General features: G+C 38.6%; 3 protein-coding genes across 5 annotated transcripts; 2 read left to right on the forward strand and 1 right to left on the reverse strand.

The window, feature by feature from the left end:
- Positions 1-1045: 1045 nt before the first annotated feature.
- On the reverse strand, positions 1046-6480 carry LOC125477404. Its single transcript, XM_048584458.1, has 13 exons — positions 6219-6480; positions 5708-5891; positions 5521-5589; positions 5331-5429; positions 4843-4922; positions 3945-4752; positions 2814-3493; positions 2346-2430; positions 2178-2229; positions 2015-2064; positions 1772-1819; positions 1486-1673; positions 1046-1406 (listed from the first exon to the last, which is right to left on the reverse strand). The coding sequence occupies exons 1-12, from the start codon at positions 6425-6427 to the stop codon at positions 1497-1499; spliced, it is 2541 nt and encodes an 846-aa protein (XP_048440415.1). The 5' UTR covers positions 6428-6480; the 3' UTR covers positions 1046-1406; positions 1486-1496.
- Positions 6481-11775: 5295 nt separating this feature from the next.
- Positions 11776-17801, forward strand: LOC125477270 (protein pleiotropic regulatory locus 1-like). Of its 3 annotated transcripts, none has more exons than XR_007258432.1 (18): positions 11776-12073; positions 12197-12221; positions 12337-12454; positions 12612-12681; positions 13004-13066; positions 13657-13738; positions 14072-14164; positions 14372-14435; positions 14536-14621; positions 14714-14815; positions 15008-15091; positions 15324-15384; positions 15470-15536; positions 15655-15732; positions 16575-16639; positions 16862-16939; positions 17050-17385; positions 17503-17801. XR_007258432.1 is itself a non-coding variant. In XM_048584216.1 (17 exons), the coding sequence occupies exons 1-17, from the start codon at positions 11940-11942 to the stop codon at positions 17220-17222; spliced, it is 1443 nt and encodes a 480-aa protein (XP_048440173.1). In that variant the 5' UTR covers positions 11776-11939; the 3' UTR covers positions 17223-17476. The 3 variants fall into 3 exon arrangements, 1 of the variants encoding a protein (XP_048440173.1); XR_007258433.1 differs by having other exon boundaries at positions 17512-17801; XM_048584216.1 differs by lacking the exon at positions 17503-17801 and having other exon boundaries at positions 17050-17476.
- Positions 17802-19190: 1389 nt separating this feature from the next.
- Positions 19191-22731, forward strand: LOC125477450 (UDP-glucuronic acid decarboxylase 2-like). The gene is made up of 7 exons (XM_048584579.1): positions 19191-19999; positions 20753-20900; positions 21146-21225; positions 21378-21461; positions 21551-21625; positions 22152-22244; positions 22342-22731. The coding sequence occupies exons 1-7, from the start codon at positions 19370-19372 to the stop codon at positions 22558-22560; spliced, it is 1329 nt and encodes a 442-aa protein (XP_048440536.1). The 5' UTR covers positions 19191-19369; the 3' UTR covers positions 22561-22731.
- The last annotated feature ends 927 nt before the right edge of the window (positions 22732-23658 follow it).

The following is a 23658-nucleotide window of genomic DNA, read 5'->3' on the forward strand; positions in this document are numbered from 1 at the left end:
CAACATAGCCATCATTTATAAATTAGACATATATCTTTTGAGAGTTTCCATTAAAGATATAGCTCAACTAAAGAAAAGAATGCTACTTAACTCACTTGTATCCTTTTGCATCAAAGAACGTAAAGATTGGGAATCTTCGCTGCTCAAGAAGCGCGAAGCTCGGAAATCAAATGCTCATCCGTAATTCAGCCCCGTTTGCTCTAGTAAGAGCCTTTACCCACGGTGTTAGTGACTTCGTTTCCGTTTTTCTGCGTGGCCACCGGCTCTTGCCATGGCAAGGCCGATGGCATTCCCTTGACTTCCCTTTGTCTTCTTCTTTTTCTTTCTTCGTCTGTTTTTTGTAATAAACCCAGCCCCATTTCCTCCCATATCTTCCCACGATCTCATCTTCCTGGTAACTGTTTTGCCTCTGTTTTCATCATCCCGAGCCTCAACTCTCGTTCACCTGTTTCATCCATCTCATTCGGTCCCTTCCCAAATACTATCATCTTCACTTGGCTCCATTTTCTTTCCACGAATCCTAATTTCGATTCCGCCAGTTTTCACCACAATTCATCGTTGTTCCATGGGAGGGTGTGTAGAGCTTTGGCTCGGGTGTTCGCACCACCACCCTTGGCCCTTGTATGTTCCTCCCATTGTCCGCCCTTGTTGGCGCTGTCGTTTGTGGGATCTCTCTTCCGGCGGTCTTCCTTTGTTCTATGGCTGCGATCGTTTTGGTGGTTCGTGGAGGATGGAGCGGTTTTCTTCTTCCTCAACTCTGGGACTTGGGATGGTGTGATGGCAGGTCCTTGTGGCGGAGATGGCTTCGACTCGTTGGGGAGTATCGGCGGGTTTCTTCTTTTGTGTGGTGTGTTTGTATTAGGCCCAAAAGCTTTCTTTGGGTTTTGTTTTGCGTGTTTCAAGGGTCCTGTTTTTTCTTTTGCTCATAGTGTGTTTTTGGGCCCTTGTGTTTTGTTTCTTTATTGTTAATACATTTCCCTCTCATTAAAAGTTGAGGAAGGGATATTTGACAAAAAAAAAAAAAAAAAAAAAATGAACAGTCCACTTAGGGCAACACCACACATTGCTTACTCAAACATTCGAAAAATAATATAAAGACAATTTTTCTGGGACATATGATTTTAACACAACTTTTTCTCCAAAGCACACCTAAGGCTTGTTTCTGACCATTAGATCGAATAAAGGAAAATCAACGGACAAAAGCAAACAGAGGACGCAAATGGAGAAAAATGGTGTGTAAAAAACATTTCCCTTTTTCTTTCCCTTAATACAATGTTTCTTTGCAAGACAATCCATAAATACAAACAAGGAGAACTACACACACCTGGTTACCGCTACAAAAATCATAAGGTCCAATTATCGCCCTTCGTACGTCGAAAGCCAAATTATTCGGTTGTGGCTTTTATCTGCAAAATAAGAAAATATATGTATCAGCAAGGAGGATGGTTATTATTACGTTCTGGATAAATTTACCACTGAAATTACCTTTGTTTAATTCATACAAGCTGCACAACAGCAGCCACTCTTAAAGCCCCGTTTTGGAGAAGATCAGCAAGCTCATTAAATGGCAGAGCCGTTCGCCATCCCCAGCCCTTGGGAGCTTTTGGTAAAAGTGTGCCTGTTTGCTTAAAACTCCCAAACACCATAACTTCCCTCTTCGATGGGCAGATTAACTACATCATAAATGTATGAAGTAACGGAATCGGTATACCAGATTCTGGCATAACATGAAAATGGGCTAACCTGACATTTGTTCACTTTGGAATGTTACCTGATAGCGGGCTGTAACCTTTTCGCGAGAATCAACATACATCTGCACCTGTTTTGGTCATGCACCATAAAGTATCAATTCACAACTTCTATTATGAGTCACAAATGTGAGAAAAACATACCAGTCGGCAAAACATAGTGAAAAAGGGTGATCCTTGAAATGTGAAGATAAGAAGAAGCATTCTTCTCCATAACTAAAATAATCCAATCATGCTCTAAAACAATCAAGGGAAGGCTGGCTAACCTTTCTAAACGAATCAGTAATCTCTGCCTTACGTCGGTGAATAAATAATCCTGAATAACAAATATATGATATGCATTCAGCTTAAGCAACAAATTTGAAATAAAAATCAGGAAAGTATAACAACATGTTTCCAAGGTATATATCATTTAGCCTGGAACAATACCAAGTGTGCGATGTCCTTGAGGATCTTCATCATTAAAAGCCTGAACGCTAACCTATAAATTGGAACAGAAAATCCAATCTGTCTGAGAGCATGGAAAACGGAAATCGGAAAAGCATCACCACATGTAAATCTTATATTGAAAAGAACAATAAGTTTATACTCAAACACCTTCCACAAAGAACCCGCATAAAAGACTTCTGGAGAGTGCTTCACTTGGCCATCACTGAGCCTGTGCACATCCTCAAATTGCACCCTGTAGAACCAGGATTGAAAGCATAAATGAAATAGTAAAATAGAGACAAGAAAAAAAGAGGTTACTCGTAATTAGTAAGATAGATAATTGAGCATGATGCCCAATCATTAGACCCATGTTATTATATTGTTAATGACATTTGAACTTGAGCAGATTCTATCACAACCAATCTCTCTCACGACAAATCCAGTCCCAAGCAGAAAGGAATTGCATAAATAGATGTGCAAAGGTAGTTATAGAAATTCGGTAATCAATTTGTAATATTGTAAAGTAGACTTCTGAGCTAGTAGATCGATGGACAGCATCCCAGTAAGAATTTTGGATTCTTAGTTTCCAAAAGAGAGTTCATAATCTGAAGCACAGGTGGTCACATACTGACATACCCAAAGCGGAATGGAGGGAAGTGACTTAAAGGTGTTTTCATATCCAATGAGATGGAAGAACTGTTTGCATTATCCCACTCAATCCCAAGTGCATGGTCCGACGACTCTACCATCTGAACAGGTACACCACTAGTACTTGGCACTGACATGGACGTCTCGGCCATTCTGCTTTGCATATCCATCTCATAGCCTCTCTCTGTTTGCTCCCCATGAGCATTAGCCACATTGTTCCCTCCTTGGCTTAGCCCAACTAAAGCTGTCAATCCATCTCCAGACAGGTCCCCATTCTGGTCAGTTCTGGCCTCTGAATCATCATTGGCAAGAGACTGCTGGCAATTTCTGTTGCCCATGCCAAATGGCACACGGGAAAAGACAAACCGAGTTGGGGCCCAGGCAGTTGCTGGGACAAATGTAGTTCCGCGTCCGATACCAGCAAGTCCATCAATAGGACCCCTGACATGCACGCGTACAGGCCTAAAGAGGCCATTTCCTTCACCTGGAGCAGACTCAGCAACATATACATCAGGAGAATTATTCTGATTATGCTCTTGCATGCAGTATCCAGTTGTAACTCCTTGTGAGAATGAAAATTGCTGTCTGCAACTGCAGGCTATACTTGGAAGACAGCAACTTTTGCACGTATCCACACCAACTTCTTCGACTCTTTGGCTTAAAAGCATCTATATGATTTTCATACCCAAAGACTTGAGTTAGTAAATAAATAAACAGATAAGTTTTCTTTGTGATGTAATTGTTATTTAAACATACAAACAAATACATAAATTCATCTCTTCAAAAGCATAACAGCAGGGCTACAATGTGTATATAGGAGAAAGAGATGCCCAACATTCACATGGTGGGAGGTGGCTGAGAGCCCTTGCAGTCAGTCTGCCAGGGCCTATAAACATAGTTTCTTAGACTGAATCAATTTATCAGCACTGTGGTTTATCAAATAAAATTCAAATGGTTAACTATACCAGTTAATATGGATAGCAGGGAAGACAGAAAATGCATAGCAATCAAAATTGCTATAAAAACTTGATAGCACCTTGTTTGTGTGCTACAACCAAAGGGTTAAGTAAAGTAACTATAATTATGAAATTAAAAAGAAAACAGTAAAGAGAAAGAGACCTGGAGCCAAAGACCATCATTTACAGCTTTGCAGGGGAACGCCAGTTCCTCAAGTTGCTTTCGTACATTCAAAAGTGCCTCAAAAGACATGTTGCAGTATAAAAGAGATCCGCCTTCAAATATATTAACAAATGCATCATATTTCTCCCCACCAACCCCAAAGTTCCCCTTAGCATAACCTTTAAGCTGTCTTCTCCCTACAACCCTGCCACCCCATGAAAGAGGAGGCATGCCACATCTTCCCCAATCATTTGGCATGAGCTCACTAGTGGAAGAGTTCATTGAAGAGCATTGCCTTGACTGGTCCCTGGCAAACCAACTATTGTTATTTAAGTGATAGCATGATCCTTCATCAGATGGCCCTTCCATAGCCACTCCATTTGCCCCCAGTCTGCTTGCTCCAACAGCAACTGGCATTTTAGCATAACATGAGGTTCTCATCACATCTATTTCCAACAGTGAATTGCAGTCGCACCCTGGCTCCAAATTGGACTGAGGGTATGCAACTTGTTGGACTTGCTGTTTGGAATTTGAAACTTCGGTTTGGAAGTCAACCACACAGTCTGCAAGCTCTATCAGAAGATTACGGGCAGTATTATGTCCCTCTACATCGTCTTTTAGAGTTAAGCGCCCGACTTCAGACTCCAACCTTTTATTAGTGAAGCTATCAATAAGATTCTTTCCCTTTGCATTAGAAGAATCAGATGGAGTATCCGTTCCGGCCTCAGAACTGGAACTTCCATGATCATAGTCTTTCTGTTTGCTTTGAGCACCTTTTGCAAGGAATGTATAGAACGCCAGCTCAAACCTTTCCACAAGGGAAAAAGAAAGAACAACATCAAAAGGAACTCAAGCTGTGATTAATAAAACCGAGATAGAAGCTGTCAATGCTCCTTACCGTTTCTCTTCACTGGGTACCCAGAGCTCATCAGAGGTCAGCAATGCAAGCAGGGTTTGAGCTGAAAGTTTTGGAAGCACCTGTCCATGACCATGTCAGGAACTAGAAAATGTAGAGAGGAGGTTTGCATTAACAAAGTTGAAAAACCTTAAAAATATACTTAATCCTTATAAAATTAAACATACTGAGTCATTGACAATAGATAGATCTAAGAGAGAAAAAAAAAACTGAGCTATGCTATCATAATTAAATAGAAGGACAGAGCTTAAGCCATATTTTTCTAGACTGTGGGCAAGTTTAAGCATGCTAATATTACATAGAAAAACAAATATGTTCCTTTGACAGCCACTGTTTTGTCCTTCTCTCTCATATTTTCTTATGTTATTAAGATATATGATATCAAAGGAAAAGGGAAGGAGGAAGAAAATGTGCGTAAATCTAGCGAACCCCATAAGTGGTTACTACAAAATAAGCTCACCATCTTTTACCTCTTTCAACTCCATGGAACCACTTTGACAAAGATAGCCCCAGCAAGCATTTCTTACTCGTTCTCCATGTATGCCATAATCTTGGCTCTCAGCGAACACCTAAAAGCACAGTAAGACATTCTCAATTACAAAAGAAATTGGTAGCATGTGGGTCATACATACATACAGAAGCTGCACAAGCATTTTGAACCTGATAGGCTAAGAAGTTTGAAGTCCATAATTCAGATATGATGAAGTCTGTGCATATTGCACATAAATCCTGCATCAAAAGAGCAGCAACACGTAATCTAAATGCACATGAAAGGATAGAACTTCTAGATTGGAAAAGAAACCAGTTCCGTAAAGTAAAAGAAGACATCAATATGTTAATATGATACCTGAAGGTCAAGAAATGAAGCGGCAGCCAAAACATGAAATGCATTGTTATCACTCAGCTTGGGGTGGTGCCCATATAGATATGCCAAAGCCATTGTGATCGCTTCTCCGTTAACATTCTTATCATCAATTTGTAAGGTTAAAACATGGGCACTGGCTTCTTTCCAAGGTCCATGAAGCATGTTCCTGCCAGACACATACAGTCCAGCGAATGAAGATTGCACAAGGTGGTTACTAAGCACCTAATCAATACATAATTATGCGTGAATATCGAAAACAAAACTGACTTCATCAAATCCCACATTGCCAAGCTCAAGCTCAATGCTGCAAATGCTAAGCTAGGTACTATCCATATATACATACATTCACGTAACTATTCAAATTAACCAAAAAAACCCCACAATTATCAATTAAACACCATCAAACAACGCGGATGAAGCCGGTGAGGGGGCCGAATTGAAGTGGCACATTGGTAAATTGACAAAAGGAGTTCGACGAATTGGGATAACGGACCTGAAGTATGGGCTGCGGGAGAGAATGAGGCGGTGGAGTTGGTAGGTTGAGCCCATGGCGTGGACGACCATATCGGAGAAGGCGCCGGAATTGAAGCCCTCCATCTGTATGTGGTCGCAGAGGGCGGTGAGGTTGCAATCCAGCGCGCGCAGCTCGCCGCTGGTCCGATCGTTGTCGGAGTGATGCGAGGGCTGAATCGTCATTTTCATCCGCGGCCCGTACGACCGCGCTGGCTTGCTGGGGTATAGGCGGTCCACGTGAGCCGCAGCAACAGTAGACTGTTTCCGATTGCGTAGTCTTATGAGAGTGTGGATGGGAGTGAGAGAACGGTGATAGGAATCAGAGGGACGGACATCGTTGATTCGCTGCCGTTGTTACTTGGTGTACACGAGAAATGTGAAATTGATGGGCGTGGGTCGGAGCCGCTTGACCCGACTACTCACTAGCCCCCGCCGGACCCACAACATTGGGGAAGCAGGAAACTCTAGCGGTGATATTATTTTGGATTGGATTAGCCTAAGAATTAATAATTCATTTGAATGTGTTTTTAAAATGACTGAAAACGTTTTTACAAAAAATGTTTTTTCATGAAACACTTTAAATTTTTACTAAATATTAGTTTTAAAAATATTTCCACCTAAAGTGTTTTCAATCATTTTAAATGCACATCCAAACAAGCTCTAAATTAGACTAATTTAAACTACATTAGTTTAATTAAACGTTTGGTGCAGTGGATTAAAAAGTACGATAAAGAAAACAGTATGTAATTTATTATCAAAATTAATTTTGATTTTCTATCAAAATGAATTTCTTCCCACAATCTCTCTTTCTCTCCTTCTTGATTTTCTATCAAAAAAAAATTGGCCAAAAAGAATGGCTTAAAATAAAGTGATAATTACCATTATCATACTATGCCAACCGAACAATTTGGCATGTCGAAATTCAATATATCAAAAATTTAGCATGATAATGATAATAAATTTTGTCATACCAAAAAGGGGTATTTGTCGTTTTCCCCCCTGAACTTGTAAGGAACTGCCAATTTCCCCCTGTACTTTAATTTTAGCCAATTACCCCCCTGAACTTGTAAAATTGGCCAATTTACCCCCTGATGTTAGATTTGAGAATTTTCCATCCAATTTTCCATCCAACTCAGTCACATGCACAGCACGTGCCAATTTTTTTAGGGTAAAAAAGTAATTTTATTCATAATGTGGACATTATATTTTTCTTCTTCTCTTCCGCTAGTTCACTTCGAACAATTTTATCTAAATTAACCATAAAAGTCTAATTAGCAACTGCAAAATATTGGCTCAGCGCCCAGTTTACCAAAATGAAATTAACGATTCTTACTACAATAAAGTTAACAACATCCACAAAAAATATGCAACAGACTTGCACCTAGTGCCAAAACCAATAAAACCTATCAATTTTATAGTTCTGCAGCATAATCCCTTTAAAAGAACAACTTAACCTCAACACCAAAGATTTTCATTAACAGTACGAAAGGCCCTCCAACACATCATAGTTACACTCTCCATGGTCTTGCTTTTTTGGCAACATGTTGGGGTTGTGATGCCATTTCATTAGCCTTCCTTGCGACTTGATTCACACGACCCCCTCGGTTCACCTATTTCAATTCAACACGGAAGCAACAAAAATGTTAGCAAACCCAAAACAACAAAAATTAATCTATAACAATTTTTTTTTAAATTAAAAAAGACAGATTCTTGTTATTACATGTAGTTTAGAAGTTCCTTGTGGCCTAGTTTGAGATGGAGCAGCCCATGAGTGGTGATGTGCACCAATTTCCTACTTCAAAACCATTTATACCCAATTAGTAATTTCATACAATTGCATATATAGTAGAGTCAAACACAATATAAGTATTTGATACAAGTCCAATTTACAATTACCTTTGCAACTGTGGCCAATCCTTTTGCTTTTGAGTTAAGACCACTTATTGTGTTATTTCCTTTTGGCGTTTTAGGTCCTTTTGCATTTGAGCTAGACCCTTTAGATATGCTTGTACCGACTGTTCGCCCATGACTCTACATTATTTATGTTCACTTAGCGACTAGATAAGTGATATAACAAGACTCAAAATAAAAACAATCATTGTTGATCAAATTACCTCTTTTGTGAGTCCAAAACCTTGTTGTGATTGTAGTAGCCCTTGTGGACAACTTGTTTTGTTGTGTCCTTCCTCTCCACAGGTTTGGCAATGCATTACAACATCATACTTCCTTAGCTTTGTTGCCCCCTTCTTTATCTCATCTGGTGCTTTTGTTCTTTTGCCTTTAGGTCTTCCAGGTTGTTTGTGGTAAAAAGGAGGTTTAATAGGCCTAAGGTAGGTTTTCTTCCACTGTTCTTTTTCAGGCATAGGAGCAATATACCCTTCATAACACCTATCATAAGCTGGCCTTTTGTAAAGTGAGTGAACAAACAATTGTGGACTAGCCTCCTTCCTAGCAATTGCGGATATAGCATGAGGACAAGGAATGCCACATAGCTGCCACTTCTTACAAGAGCAAGTGTGCCTTTCCAAATCTACTGCAAACATACTACCAACCAAAGTATGCACTTGATATTGACCATTCCCTGAATAATTGGCAAAACAACTGAAACTATCCATTTGATTTTTTTCAACAATCTTTAAAATTCTAGGTCCAACTTGTTGCGTCCACTTAGCCTCTCTTAGCCTAGCCATTCTCAACATCAAATATTTTTGAATCCTTTGTAACATCGTAATAATCGGTTTATCTCTTGCATCTAAAATTGCAGAATTAAATGACTCACACATGTTATTCAATAACAAATCACACTTTACCGATGTTCTGAAATAAGATCTGCTCCAATGGCAAGGTGGCTTATCAGCTAGCCATTCCACTGCCTTATCAGATTGATTATTCATCACCTCAATTTCAGCTTCAAAAGCAGGTGCAGTAGTTGCTCTTGCTGCTGCCCACAATCTCTGTTTTAAGGCAAGTCCAGTGTGACCTGCACTTCTAAAATTATTATGCAAATGTCTAACACAATGTCTGTGTTCTGCAGTTGGCATCAGACTCCGAATAGCATCGCCTAGTCCTTTTTGTTTGTCAGTGATGAATGTCCAAGCATTTCCATTCTCAATTCCCACATCTTCGAAAAAGATCTCCAAAAACCAAGTCCAAGTCTCCCTATTTTCCACCTCCACAACAGCAAATGCTATTGGAAACATGCCGTTATTGGCATCAACACCAACAGCACTTAAGATTTGACCAGGATGGGGTCCCTTAATATGACACCCATCAAAACCCACTATAGACCTACACCCTTGTTGAAAGCCTTTCTTCAATGCAGCAAAGCATATGTACAACCTTTTAAAAATAGGGTTTTCACCTTGGAAATCTGTTTTTACTTTGATAGTACTCCCAGGATTTCTCACTTTCAACTCTTCCAAGTAATCCCAAAGCTTGGCATATTGCTCATCTATACTACCTTCTGTCACTTTTTTGGCAATTCTCTTTGCTTTGTAAAATTGGTTTTTTGTTATGTCAATACCATAATGCTTTCTCACAAGTTCCATGAAACCAGTCACACTCATATCGGGTTTCGATCTAAGCTCCTCATCGAACCGATCAGCTAACCAAGAGGAGGTGGCAAATTTAGAATGCTCCTCTCTTACACAAATGTGTTCAGGATTATAGGTTTTAATTCTAACTGTTGGTCCCTTCCCCACAAAAGAGGCATACAATTTCCATTGACAAGGTACTGCAGCTTTTCCTAGACACTTGATCCGTAATCTGTTGGAATCATTCACTGCCCAATCTAGCGGTCGACAAACAGACACGCCATATGCCCTTACTGCCTCCCTGCATTGTTTCATGTTTGGAAATTCCAACCCTAGATGAAGAGTGGGATTGATTTTATCTGACTCTCTCCTATATTGAGGTAGCTTAGGTGTTTTGAGTCTTCTTCTAACCCTCATATTGGCTTCATGCTCTTCAGACTCAGACCTAACACTATCTAAATCTTCTGAATTGTATTCTTCAGTGGAGATCTCACCAAGTTCTCTGTGTGTTTCTTCAATAGAATCACTCGCTACAATCTGATCAAACAAGATGTCATTTGCTTGTACATTTTTTGCACCTTTATCAGCATCTTCCTCGGATTGTTCATAGTCAGAATCCTTGAACTTAAGAGTAACCTCATCGTCATCTTCCTCTTTTTCTGAATCTGTAACCTCTTCATCTATTCCTTCTACAGTGTCTCCAACAACCTCCACACTCTTATTTTCTTCATATTCATCATCCGCATTAAACCCCTCAAACTGAACATCCATATCAACAAATGTAGCCGCACACGGATCACTCGCAAGATTGTTTGTGATTTTCCTTAAGTCAACCAAGTATAACAAATGCAACACATGTTGAGGAGATATGAGTGAAACCCACTGAAACACATCTGCATCGCATTCAATTTGCAAAAAACCCTTTATTTGGTGCCAATAGTAAAAACCCACAGTCTCTTTATTATACCCAAGCACTATAGCAACCTCATACAGATCAAGCATGGACATATAATCTTTAGTATAATTGTCAACCCACTGTACAATACCACCCACATACTGCCCATCTTTAAAGTGACCACCATGGTGTATTTCAAGTGTGAATAGGTCATGATTACCTACAACAAATGCATTAAACAAAGGATTAGTCAGTGAAAGTGATACGGAGCAGCTTGAATACCTAAGGATGACAATCAAAGAAACACTAAGACTGCATCCTCCAGCTCCGATGATTCTTCCGAGAGAAGCCATGTCTCACTTCAAAATCCAAGGCTATGATGTGGACCCCAAAACACTCATCCTTGTGAATGAAGGGGCAATCGCACGAGACCCTAAGATTTGGAACGACCCAGAAGAGTTTTTCCCAGAAAGGTTTGATGGAAGCTCGGTTGATTTTAAAGGACAACATTATGAATATTTGCCATTTGGAGCTGGTCGAAGAATGTGTCCAGGGATATACATGGCGACAACGACACTACAGTTTGGACTTGCAAATCTTCTCTACTGGTTTGATTGGAAATTGCCTAATGGGATGAAAGTGGAAGATTTGGATATGGAAGAAATTGAGAAGGAAAAATTGAAGACTTACCGTATCTTGGAGGATGTCCACCATCTCTGACCACCATACTCATCTTTCCCCTGCTTCTTGATTCTCTTTTCTCAAATTGTAACCTTAGATGCGGCTTGTGTTCCCCTGCTTCCCCATATCGATTAGGTTTGTTGTGGTATATGATTACCTTTTTACCCTCACACCATTAGCATGTGCCAAGCATGTGACCAAATTGGATGGAAAATTGGATGGAAAATTTTAAGATATAACGGTAGGGGGTAAATTGGTGAATTACACAAGTTCAGGGGGGTAATTGGTTAAAATTAAAGTTTAGGGGGGAAATTGACAACCACTTACAAGTTCAGGGGGGTAATTCGGTGAATACCTCTACCAAAAATTTGGTGTAGGTTTTGGTACGGTCGTACAAATACCTCCCCTACTTGGAGATAGCCTGGCTGCCTTTCGCGGGCCAACAAAGTATAAAAACCTCACCGTATATCGAACTAGCCTTTTCTCCTCTGTCGTCTCTATTCGCTTCCCTCATCCTCCAACTTATATAGGGCTTTTGGGAACGAGAAGTCATCGGCGCCAAATCCTTCTCAGTATATAGAAGAAGAACATCATGCCGGGGCCCACATTGGAGATGGAACCAGTGGAGCCGCAGTCGCTGAAGAAGCTCAGTCTCAAATCCCTCAAACGATCTCTCGATCTCTTCTCCCCGGCCCAAGGCGAGCTCCCCTCTCCCGACCCCGAGAGGTACCGCCGTTGCCTTTACTTTCTCTAATTTTTAGGGTTTGTGAAATTATTGAGCTGAATGTAGGTTTTTTTGTTTGAAAATTTGTGCGTTAATTCTTGCTTACTCTTTTTTTTTTTTGGCAGTAAAACAATTCGCACAAGCCACAAGGTTAGTGAAATTATTGAGTTGAAATTGTTAGTATTTTTTTGTGAATTTAAGCTTTGTGAAGTTATTGATTTGAAGAGTGTTGCATTTGAATGAAAATTTTGATTTGAATTATTAGATAAGCATGGAGTATGTAGGAATTCAGCCCACGGCTAGCCAAAAACCGCCTCGCCGGGCTGAGTCTGGTGCGCTGGGAAGTGGTTCTGAAGGGCCTTCCAATGCCCTTGCCCTCACAGGTATTATTTGTTCTAATTGAAATTTCTAATAATCAGTTAGAAGTAGGGAAGATTTAGCTTCTTGTTTTAGGGAAGTTAAGTCCCTTTTGGGTATTCTATATTGCAATTGTAACCTGCTAAACTATTTTGTTGGTTTAATACCATGTGTGTCATGAAGATTCTAAGGAAATGCAGACTGGAGGAGCTCAAAACGCTTTGGTTGTCGGTCCATCTGCACCAAGGGCACCGTGAGTAGTTTCTTGCTTGCAGATGTATTAATGCTTGTTTTCGTGCATATTTATATCTCTGTGTTGCAATGTTTCAACTTATCCCTCTTCATATATATATTTCCTCATTCTTGGACTATGGTTTGCAATTATTAGCTTCTGTTTTCCAAAGTGATTGGGCTAAATATTTGGATCATTGAACAGAATTGTATGAGTGAGTTGTCAAAATTGACAGAGTTTTTGTTCTAATGTTGCTGGAATGCAAATTGGTTATTTTGATTTCTTGTACTCATGGTGCCCTTAATTGTTGACTGAATTCTTTAATCATTTTCTTTATTTTCAGGAATACTATTGGTAATTCGGACAGAGGCACTGTAGCTGTTTCTGCTCCAGGGTCTTCTCACAGGTTTGAGTTTTGTCCTCCTCTGATTTGCTTTAAATTCAATGTGTACAGCCTGCTCCAGTTTTGTTTTTATTCCAAATTTATTCCATATTAGAGAGCTTTTAGTATTTCATCTAATTAGTGCACTATGAATTTTTGGCTTAGGGTTGGTAAGGAAAACATATAACTTGTTAGGAATGCTTTTTGAAACATAAAGGACCTATTAAAATATTCAAAGAGTTAGATATTTTTTAAGAGTAAAGTATTACATTGGTCATAAATTCCTTTTGATATTGTTGAATTCTCTTTCTTTGCTGTTTTTTTATTCCACTCTTGAAATTTAAGATTGTCCTTACCATTTTGCCTCATCTGCATGCATTACGTGGGGTTGAAGTTGTGTTAAATGTATCATATTTTGTGCTTTCATGATGTTATTAGATTGAAGTTTTTATTAGGCTTTTTATGGGATATACAGGGGGACTGAATGTTATAAAAATTGCAACCTGCATGATGCTCTATCCCATCTTGTTGCATTTTTTTTTCTAATCTTGATAATTCTACTAGGGAAAACTTATCCCATTTTTTGCTTTAACTGTTACTTTTCTCTTCTATAGGTTTTCAACATCGGCCATGATGGAAAGAATTTCCAGCAGATGGCCACGTCCCGATTGGCATGCCCCTTGGAAGATTTACAGAGTAAGCATAATGCGTTGTTTATGATAGACAGTTAGGTGCAGTGTGGAAAGTGGTTGGGATTATATTGTCTGGGTGACATGGAGATTCTTATTAGATGGAAATGAATGGGAACTGACATGGGAGTTTATGTTATATGGGTGCTTCTTTCAATTTTTGTTGTCCTCTGTTTAGCTCTTTCTTGGCTAATGAGTGGATAAGATTGCCCTGCACCTCTTGTATGATTGAACTTGAGTTGATTACATTTACTGTTATGATAATGTCTCTTATCCGAAGAAAGGAAATGGTTATGCATAATGTTTCTTATAAGCCATGTTGTTTCATTTGATTATGCAGGTTATTAGCGGCCACTTGGGATGGGTACGATCTATTGCCTTTGACCCAAGTAATAGATGGTTCTGCACTGGTTCAGCAGACCGCACTATCAAGGTATGTAACTTTATGCTTCATTTGTCTGAGTTGGTCTATCTGAGTGGTTTTCCTTCCCCACTTTCCGTCTATGTTTTCTTCTCTCTAGAAGTTACATCACTTGCGATTTGTTTTTTTTTTTAATTTTTATTTAGTGTTCTCTTTTTCTTATTGTTTGAGTGTTTAGTTTATGTTCTTTTGGATTGTGTTCTGATTTTGGTTGATCAGATTTGGGATGTTGCAACTGGAACTCTACAACTGACAGTGACAGGACACATTGAGCAAATACGAGGTTGATTTCTCTTGAATTATTGCTGTGCGTTATGTTTGATTTTGGTTAACCATGCTGTGGTTAATGGTGTTGTTAACAACAAGTGCTTGGGTTTTTGCAGGCCTTGCAGTTAGCAGCAGGCATACCTATATGTTCTCTGCTGGAGATGACAAACTAGTTAAATGCTGGGATCTTGAACAGAATAAGGTTAATACTTTTACTTAATAATTTTCAGATCTTTATTGTAACTTTGTTCTGTTATTAATGCTGGTTGTTACATCATATAAATTGTTGTATAGGTTATCCGTTCATATCATGGTCATTTAAGTGGCGTTTACTGCTTGGCTCTTCATCCGACTCTTGATGTTTTACTTACCGGGGGACGTGATTCTGTATGCCGGGTATGTAATTATCTTCCTAGTAAAATTCAAATCCTGTATAATATAATGGAGGAAGCACTCTTGTGGACTGGGCAAAGGGATTGTTGTAATTTGTATCAGAGTGGTATTGTGGTAATAATATGTTTGGATTTTTTTTTTTTTTTTTGGTATTGTGGTAATAATAACTTTGTTTTGGTGCAATAAAACTTTCAGGTTTGGGATATCCGAAGCAAGATGCAAGTTCATGCATTGTCGGGGCATGACAACACAGTTTGCTCTGTTTTTACTCGACCAACAGTATGAAAAACTCTTTTCTGTTCTCTTTATGGTGTTCTGACTATATTGTGGAGTATGCAAGCTGACAACAATTTAGATTCAAACAATTCATAATAGCTTATGTATTATCGATGTCTACTTTTGCGCTAAACACAATAACTTTGAGTTTTTTTTTTTTTTTTCTTCCAGCCACTTCTCATTTTATTGTTAAAATAGGCCATGTTCCTTATGTTACCTTGTCTACTGTGTGCAGGATCCACAAGTTGTTACTGGATCTCACGACACAACAATCAAATTTTGGGACCTTAGATATGGTAATTTATGTTCTATAAGTAGCTCAAACTCATTTCAGTTTTGGTACTTCCCTCTTTTTTAATTATCAGTTTGCATTTGTTGCAGGAAAAACAATGTCAACTCTGACACACCATAAAAAGTCTGTGCGTGCAATGGCCCAGCATCCTAGAGAGTATGTGCCAATACATGTACTTTGTATTTCATGTGTAGTGAATTATTCCGGTTGTGTTTGTTATTACGCGCCCTTAAATTATATGCTTTGCTCTTTCTAATTGAGTTTGGTTTTTCAGGCATTGTTTTGCATCTGCATCAGCTGATAACATTAAGAAGTTCAACCTCCCAAGAGGCGAATTTTTACACAACATGCTGTGAGTGTTTGAATAGACTGAATCTCTGCATATATTCCTGGAACGATAGATTTGCCATTTGCTCTCCTTTCCTATTGTATGTTTGTGATGTATTCTTTGTTCAAAGAATGACAAGTAATCAATATTAGGATTGATGATTTGCGTGTTTGTCTGCTCAAGGCCAGTTAGGTAATGTACTTGTCATGGATAATTAGTTGGCAAATGTGTCTGTTTGTGTGTCGTAAGGTATTGCGCTCCCCTTTTTATGTTCTTTTTTGTGGGGCGCACACGTTCCCTTCGTGGCAAGTCAATTAGGCTGCTCAACGCACAGGCACCATCACATCAGTCAAGATGCAATGCAAAACTTCTGATCTGGAGGGTAATAGGAAATGTTTAACATTACATTGCCTGCGATGGATTAACATTACATTGCCTGCGATGGATCCATTGAAACTGTAAACTTACACATGGTTCGTTAATTGCACAATTTTGAACCACATAAAGCATATGCTGCGTGGTTTGTGTCACTACTTGGATATGTGTATACTTGTTTCCTCATCAGTTGAGAAGTTGTGTTAAATAATTCCAACTCATGGCTTTAATTACATATACTTATAGCAATGCATGCCAAGCTTTATACTCATGCTACTACCATTAAAGTATTTATAGTGCAGCACTTTGAAATTGCATGGATGTGATCTGTCTTGCATATATTTAGAGTTTGGTACCTTTTCCTGACACACTGAATGTATCGTGAATTGAGTATTTATTTTATTTTATTAATGTGTACTATATCAATATGAATATATCTAGTGATATTTTTAATTATAACGTTCCAAAAATTATCGGTTGTATTTGTGCAGGTCTCAGCAGAAAACCATAATCAATGCAATGGCTGTCAACGAAGATGGGGTTTTGGCCACAGGAGGTATGGATTCTTTACATGTTAAAGGACACTAAGGGGATGATTTTTGTGTGCTCTCCTTTTCTCTTTTCCCACAGTTCGGAGAATATATTTATGTGCCTAACAAGGCCTTGACAATCTGGGATAGTCTTTCTTTTGTCAAATAAATGACCAGAAACTTCTTTTATTCCCATTTTCGTCTCATAGAACTTGGTAATTCTAATTTTCCCCCGTTTTTTATTGAAGGCGATAATGGGAGCATGTGGTTTTGGGATTGGAGGAGCGGCCACAATTTTCAGCAATCCCAAACAATTGTACAACCCGGTATGTTTATTTTGTTCATGCGCTGTTATCATTTTATATCTTCTATCCCACTTTTGCGGTTGATTGTAGCAAGAAGGGATGCTAACCCCCTAGATATGCTTTTATTCCAGGCTCGCTGGATAGTGAAGCTGGTATATATGCCCTTTCATACGATGTCACCGGTACGAGGCTGGTCAGTTGTGAAGCCGATAAGACTATCAAGATGTGGAGGCAAGATGAAAATGCCACTCCGGAAACTCACCCTCTCAACTTTAGGCCCCCTAAGGATATTCGACGGTTCTAGAGGTGATCCTCCGTTGTGGTTGCTCTCTGTTCAGTGACGTGCTTAATTTTATCTCACAAGTGATCGACCATTTAATTGTTTAGCGATGGCTTGTTACGGTGGTTGTGCTGCTCGTCGCTATGAGATAAACTGTGCAAATTTTGATGCGTTATATTACTCGTAGGTGAATATATTTCTAACATGCACCCTGAATTAGTTTCAGAGATTTTCTTTTGAGCACTAGAAAATCATGCAATTTATTGTGGACTTTTGAATTCTGTTCTTCTTTTAACCTCAAAAGATTCAACAGCCTCATGGAGAAGGGGAGTTCGGAGCACAAACCTATTTTAACATCGAGAAGAGAAACACGGCTAAACAAAGGGCTACGTGGTCCATCCGCAAAACTCGAAGCTACTCGAGATTTGCGTCGGAGCCAAGATTAAAACCTTAATTTGGAGACGATTCACATGTTGAGCGACAGCCAACAGGATTGACCTTTGCTTGCGATGCAATGTTGTTTATTTGGTTTCCAAAACCAATGCACTCTGTATTTTATACATCTTGTGGCTGAGTTGAGTGATCTCTCCTTTTATTCTTAAAGCAACGGTAAGGGAAGGATGATTGAACTTGGGACTTCTGGCATGAAAGTTAATGCTCTTAACCAATGACGGAACTACAATTAGACCAAAAGTTTGGAAAATTAGGAAGATAATACTAATTTCTAGACCTCCTAACCATTTTGCATGAATTAGCCCAGCCTACTAAGAAGAAATTAGCCACCCCACTACCCAAAATTCTCCGAAAATGGAAGCCAGTCAACCTCCTCCATGGCTAATGCATTGAAGCTTTCTTCTTAAAAAGAAAAGTAAGAAACATACTTAAACACCTTTGCAGGAAAGAAGAAATATTAGCCCACCTTTAAAAGGAAATCCTAATTCCGTACTTGCTCTTAACTAACTGAGATATATATCATTTGCTTCTTCGCGAAGCCTAACCTCAACTTATGCAAATTTCTTCCTCCAATTTAACATGATTTTTTTCATAATTAGTGAGCTTGTGCATGTGGCAACGCTACATTCTTTCCTATCCTTGAGGGAATAAAAATGTTAGGTTTAGAGCACTTTATTTGGTGTAGACTACAAACTAGCCTTAGATCATGTCCCGAAGGGCACACCTGGCACTTCCATCTTCTACCACGTGGTGCTTTGTGAATGCATTTAGATGACATGTTTGTATCATTGCTTGAATTTTTGGAGAGATTTTTCAGTATGCCCGGAACACGAAATGATACATTACGTGTTATGATACAAATAATGAAATATGTGTGTTAAAAAATTAAAAACTTAAAAATTAAAGTTCTTCACCACTTATTTAAAAATTGCGGATGTTAGAAAATTAAGAAGAATAACATTAGAAACACCCAATTTATTATTACATAATTTGTAGCGTATTTACGTTGGCAACTTCTTTTTGGTGTGAACAAATGAACTCCAAAGTGAGTCTAGATGTGAAATAATCCCAACGTTCTCTTAAGAAAACGTGGTGTGTTTTGTACTGTTTTTGAAACGGCTAAAAATGTCTTTCGATAATTAAAATTGTTTTTATAATTTTGACAAAGGAACATATAAGAGTTTATGAATTATATAAACGAATTTTGAAGATGCACTTAAATTTTACATAAAAGTTGCTAAATATTTACAGTAAAATTACTTTCTAGAGAAAATATTCATGAGTAGAAGTAATTTTTATATGCTTACCTATCATTATTCATTACTTATTACTTACCTAATTAAAAAAAAAGCATTACTTGTCACCTTACCAAAAGTTAAAAAACTACAATCTAGTTTAGTGGCAAAGTAGTAAATCCAGACCACCTTATTACCTAAAAAGCCAAAACCTATATAGATGCACGCTCCAATCACGCGCCTTAGAACGATTATACGGCCAATTTTCATGCATGAATGTCCCCACGTCCCGACCACTTAGACCCAAAAAACTCCTCTCCCCACCCACAAAATCCCACACCCACACACACTCTCTTTCTCTCCGGCTCTCCCTCCCCCCCCATGCTCCTCCTCTTCTGCCCACCCTTTTCAATTTTTCATCACTCCAAGAACTTCCCGATCAAAAATCTGAGGGAAAATTAGACAGAACCCCAAGTGAAAACTATGGCCAGAAGCTCCGATAATCCGTCGTTAGTTCAGAGAACCCACCACAATCAACAAAATGACGACCTATCACAACCCGTTCTCGAACCGCAAACCAATCACACTTCCTCCGCCAACCCGATTCGCTACGTGCTCCGCGAGCAGCGCTTTATCTTCGTCCTCATCGGCGTCGCCATCGCCGTTTTCTTCTTCACCACCTTCCCGGTACCGAACCCACAATTACAGTCCGCACAGAACTCAGGTTTTGAATCCGGGTCGAGTTTTGCTGGGCAGGGTAGTGATCTGCCGGCCAACCCGACCCGGAGAGTGCTGTTGGAGACGCGGAATGTGGGCGGGAAGGTGCCGCTGGGGGTGAAGAAGAAGAACATGAGGATTGTTGTGACGGGTGGGGCCGGGTTCGTGGGGAGCCACCTCGTGGACCGTCTGATCGCGAGAGGGGACAGCGTGATCGTGCTTGATAATTTTTTCACTGGGAGGAAGGAGAATTTGGTGCACCACTTCGGGAACCCGAAGTTCGAGCTGATTCGACACGACGTCGTTGAGCCGATTCTGCTGGAGGTTGACCAGATCTACCACCTCGCTTGCCCGGCATCCCCTGTGCATTACAAGTTCAATCCGGTCAAGACAATTATATCCTTTCTCTGGTTTCTATTTTTATTTTTTTTAATTTTTTTGTGTTTATATGCATGTTGGTGATTATATGCTTTATTTGAGATGACTATGAGCTTGTTTGGAATGTTTTAAAGCGCTCTTAGGAAAAATGTTTTTGAAATTATAAAATATTAAGCTTGAAAAAATACTTTATTACTTTATACAAGAAGCACTTTAAGTGTTTTTGGAATTAAAAAAAAATAGTTGTAAACAATTCTAAACAAACCCTATAATATTATGATATCGTTTACACGTAAATTTTTTTATTTGTAGACAAGCTTAAAATATACAATTGTATTGTTTGTATAAATGGAGTTAGGAAAAAGAATATTCAAATTTAATATGAAAAAATATAAGTCTTCTTTACAATCTAAATTAATCTTTCTACATTCACTCTTCCTTTATTTTTTCCTTTTAAATGTTGGAATTTTTTTATCACTAAAGTGTATTTTTATCTAATTCCTTGTAACAAAAAAGAACTACACCACAAATAAAAAAACCACCTAAAATTTATTTGATTATTTAGACATAAAAATCGAGTGCATGTTTAATATTTTCACATATAAAATAGGTATTTTCTTCTTTCTGTTTTTTGTAGTAAAAAATGTACTTCTATAGTAGATACTATAGATATAACGAAAATCACATAGATATTTTGAAGAAAAAAAAATATATGGTGTGCATGTGGTATTGCTTGGGGTCCTTAATTTGTTGTGCGAGTTGGGGCTTCACAAGACAAATGTGGTGGGAACACTGAACATGCTTGGACTGGCAAAAAGGGTTGGCGCACGCTTCTTGCTTACAAGCACCAGCGAGGTTTACGGTGACCCTTTGCAGCACCCTCAGGTCGAGTCCTACTGGGGCAATGTCAACCCCATCGGTGAGTCATTCCCCCACTCTCTTATGTCTCCCCTCGACCCCAACATGACAAAACTATGCGCGAGAATATCAAACTTCACCACATTTACTAATCACATTTCTGATCATTTGCTTCAACAGCGAGATGAATAATAAACATGTATACTATTTTCTCGATCGCGTTTCTTACAAAAACTTCACCGTAAAATGTAATCAACAATGTGATGAGTACATAATTTCATACAAGTGTTTTGTTGGCTTTGGCAGGTGTAAGGAGCTGCTACGATGAGGGAAAACGCACAGCAGAGACTCTGACCATGGACTACCATAGAGGCCTTGGCATTGAGGTCACCTTAATTTTCTCCGATACTAATAATCTTTTCCTTGTCATTTACATTATGCGTGCCTCGGTTTCAAATGATTCCGGATCAAACTCAAAATTTGAGACGAATATTATAACAGTTGCAGTTAGGGTTCTAATGTATAGAATGTGTTGCAGGTGAGGATTGCTCGGATTTTCAATACTTATGGACCGCGTATGTGCATTGACGATGGCCGGGTTGTCAGCAATTTCGTAGCTCAGGTGAGAAATTTTGTAGTTTTTTCTTTTGGTTCCTCTGGCTTGCTACATCATAATATTTCCTGCAAATTTGTTGTGTATGGAATATACAGGCATTAAGGAAGGAGCCACTGACAGTTTATGGAGATGGCAAGCAAACCAGAAGTTTCCAATACGTTTCTGACTTGGTATTATATTTCTTCTCCTCTATTCCTAATTAAGTATGAATTTCTAATTATTAACTGCACCAGTCATGTCTTTGTCTAAATTAGCATTAAGGTCAATGGTGTTTTAAGGTGAAAGTTGTTTGAATATCTGTGTCCTCTCTTAGTTATGATCTGATACAGGAGAAAAACTTTGGTAGAGTTCTCTGATTAGGACAACTCTTAAACTAAATGGGAGTAGCGTGAGGTCAAATGAGATCAAAACACATGAGGTCTCATAGTTTTGTGAAAGTTAACTGTCAAGTGACATGGTCAGACACTCTACTTTTCTCATGATAGAGGCCACCACCATATTCGGATAGTAATTTATGCACGGCTAATGTTTGAATGCAACATTCTTGGACATGGCAAGAAAACAATGTAGTGTCGACTAAGAATTTAAAATGCTTATGGTAGCAATATAAAGCATATATAATACCTCTTGATTGATTCAAACAAGTAAACTGAAATTTACTAAACAATTTGTTGTGCACTGCTTCTGTGGAATTAGGTCGAGGGTCTAATGCGGCTGATGGAAGGAAATCATGTGGGACCTTTCAACCTTGGCAACCCTGGCGAATTCACCATGCTAGAACTTGCTCAGGTAAAATCAATCAACCCCACTGCACAAACAAACAATTCCCAACTCGAGGCCCCGAGTTTGAATTCCCGCTCCCCTACTCTCTCGCTTGTATGTGCAGGTTGTGCAAGACACAATAGATCCAAATGCAAAGATAGAGTTCAGGCCCAACACAGAGGACGACCCACACAAGAGGAAGCCGGATATTTCGAAGGCGAAAGAGCTTCTGGGGTGGGAGCCCACCGTGTCCCTCCGCAAGGGGCTGCCGCTCATGGTTAACGACTTTCGGCAGCGTATTTTTGGTGACTCCAAGGGCAATGATGCGGGCTCCGCTATGTAATGTTTTTGCATGAGATTTTTTTACGTATGTTTGAGGAAAAAAAAGAAAAACAAAATAAAGAAGATATAGATGTGGAAAATAAAGTTAGAATAAAATTCAGTTTCTGATCAATTATATGTATATGTACCTGGTGTTTATTGGTTAATTACTCTTTAAGGATCAGTTTTTATATATTATAGAGTTTTGGTCTTTTGCTAATTTTATATTTGTCTTGTTAATTTAGTGTATTTCTTTTTTACTCAATTTGTTGAAAGATATAACATGCTTGAATCTCTTATCGTTTTAATTTAGACTTTCTTGTTTCTTATATAGAAAAAAGATGGTTTAATGTTGAACAATTTCTTTTTATGTTCTTTTAATTAAGTGCTCTTATCTTTGTGCCCGTTCTACGTCGCACTAACATGCTATTAAAATTTGTTAATATATGTCTAGTGAAATATAGATTGTTATCTGAAAACGACTTGATTAATGAAATGTCTATTTTCTTAATGTTGAGAAACCATGAACCGAGAAAGTCTTGAAAAGGAGATGGAAGAAATAATAATGACAACGGGATCAACTACTTTCCCCTAACCAATCTAATTCATGATTTTTTTAAGTATTAAATTAGCTTGTCATTGCACTTTAAAATTGTTGGTTTTCTATCTTTTGCATCTCAAACGAAACAAAATTGCTCAAGTGGTTAAAAGTAATTATTCTTTCCCCGAGTCTAGTGCTCAAACCCCTTTTTCTTCAACTTGTACAAAAAGAATACCCGAACGAAAATAAGCTACTATTAAATTGTTGAGTTTAAACAACAAATAATATAATATGGTCAAACACAACAATTTTTTTTTATATAAAAGTTATTAGAGTGAGAAATTGAGTTTTCTTTTTCTTTTTCCTTTAAACAAAAGGTGAACGTAGCTAAATTATTGAATACTTTTTAGTTTCAAAAAGAAAAAAAAAATCTAAGAAGATACCAACCAACCTCTTTTTTTTTTTTTTTTTAGTATATTGATATTTTTACACTAAGGGAAGGGGAGTTCGCCTAAGCCACACAATAAATAGCCGAATTTGATATCGAATTCCCCATCCACGAGATTCGAATCTAAAACC

This window comes from the organism of the source record quoted next, unplaced genomic scaffold (assembly GCF_019419815.1).
Source record: "Pyrus x bretschneideri cultivar Hongxiangsu unplaced genomic scaffold, Pyrus_bretschneideri_v1 Contig21, whole genome shotgun sequence".
Lineage (NCBI taxonomy): Eukaryota > Viridiplantae > Streptophyta > Magnoliopsida > Rosales > Rosaceae > Pyrus > Pyrus x bretschneideri.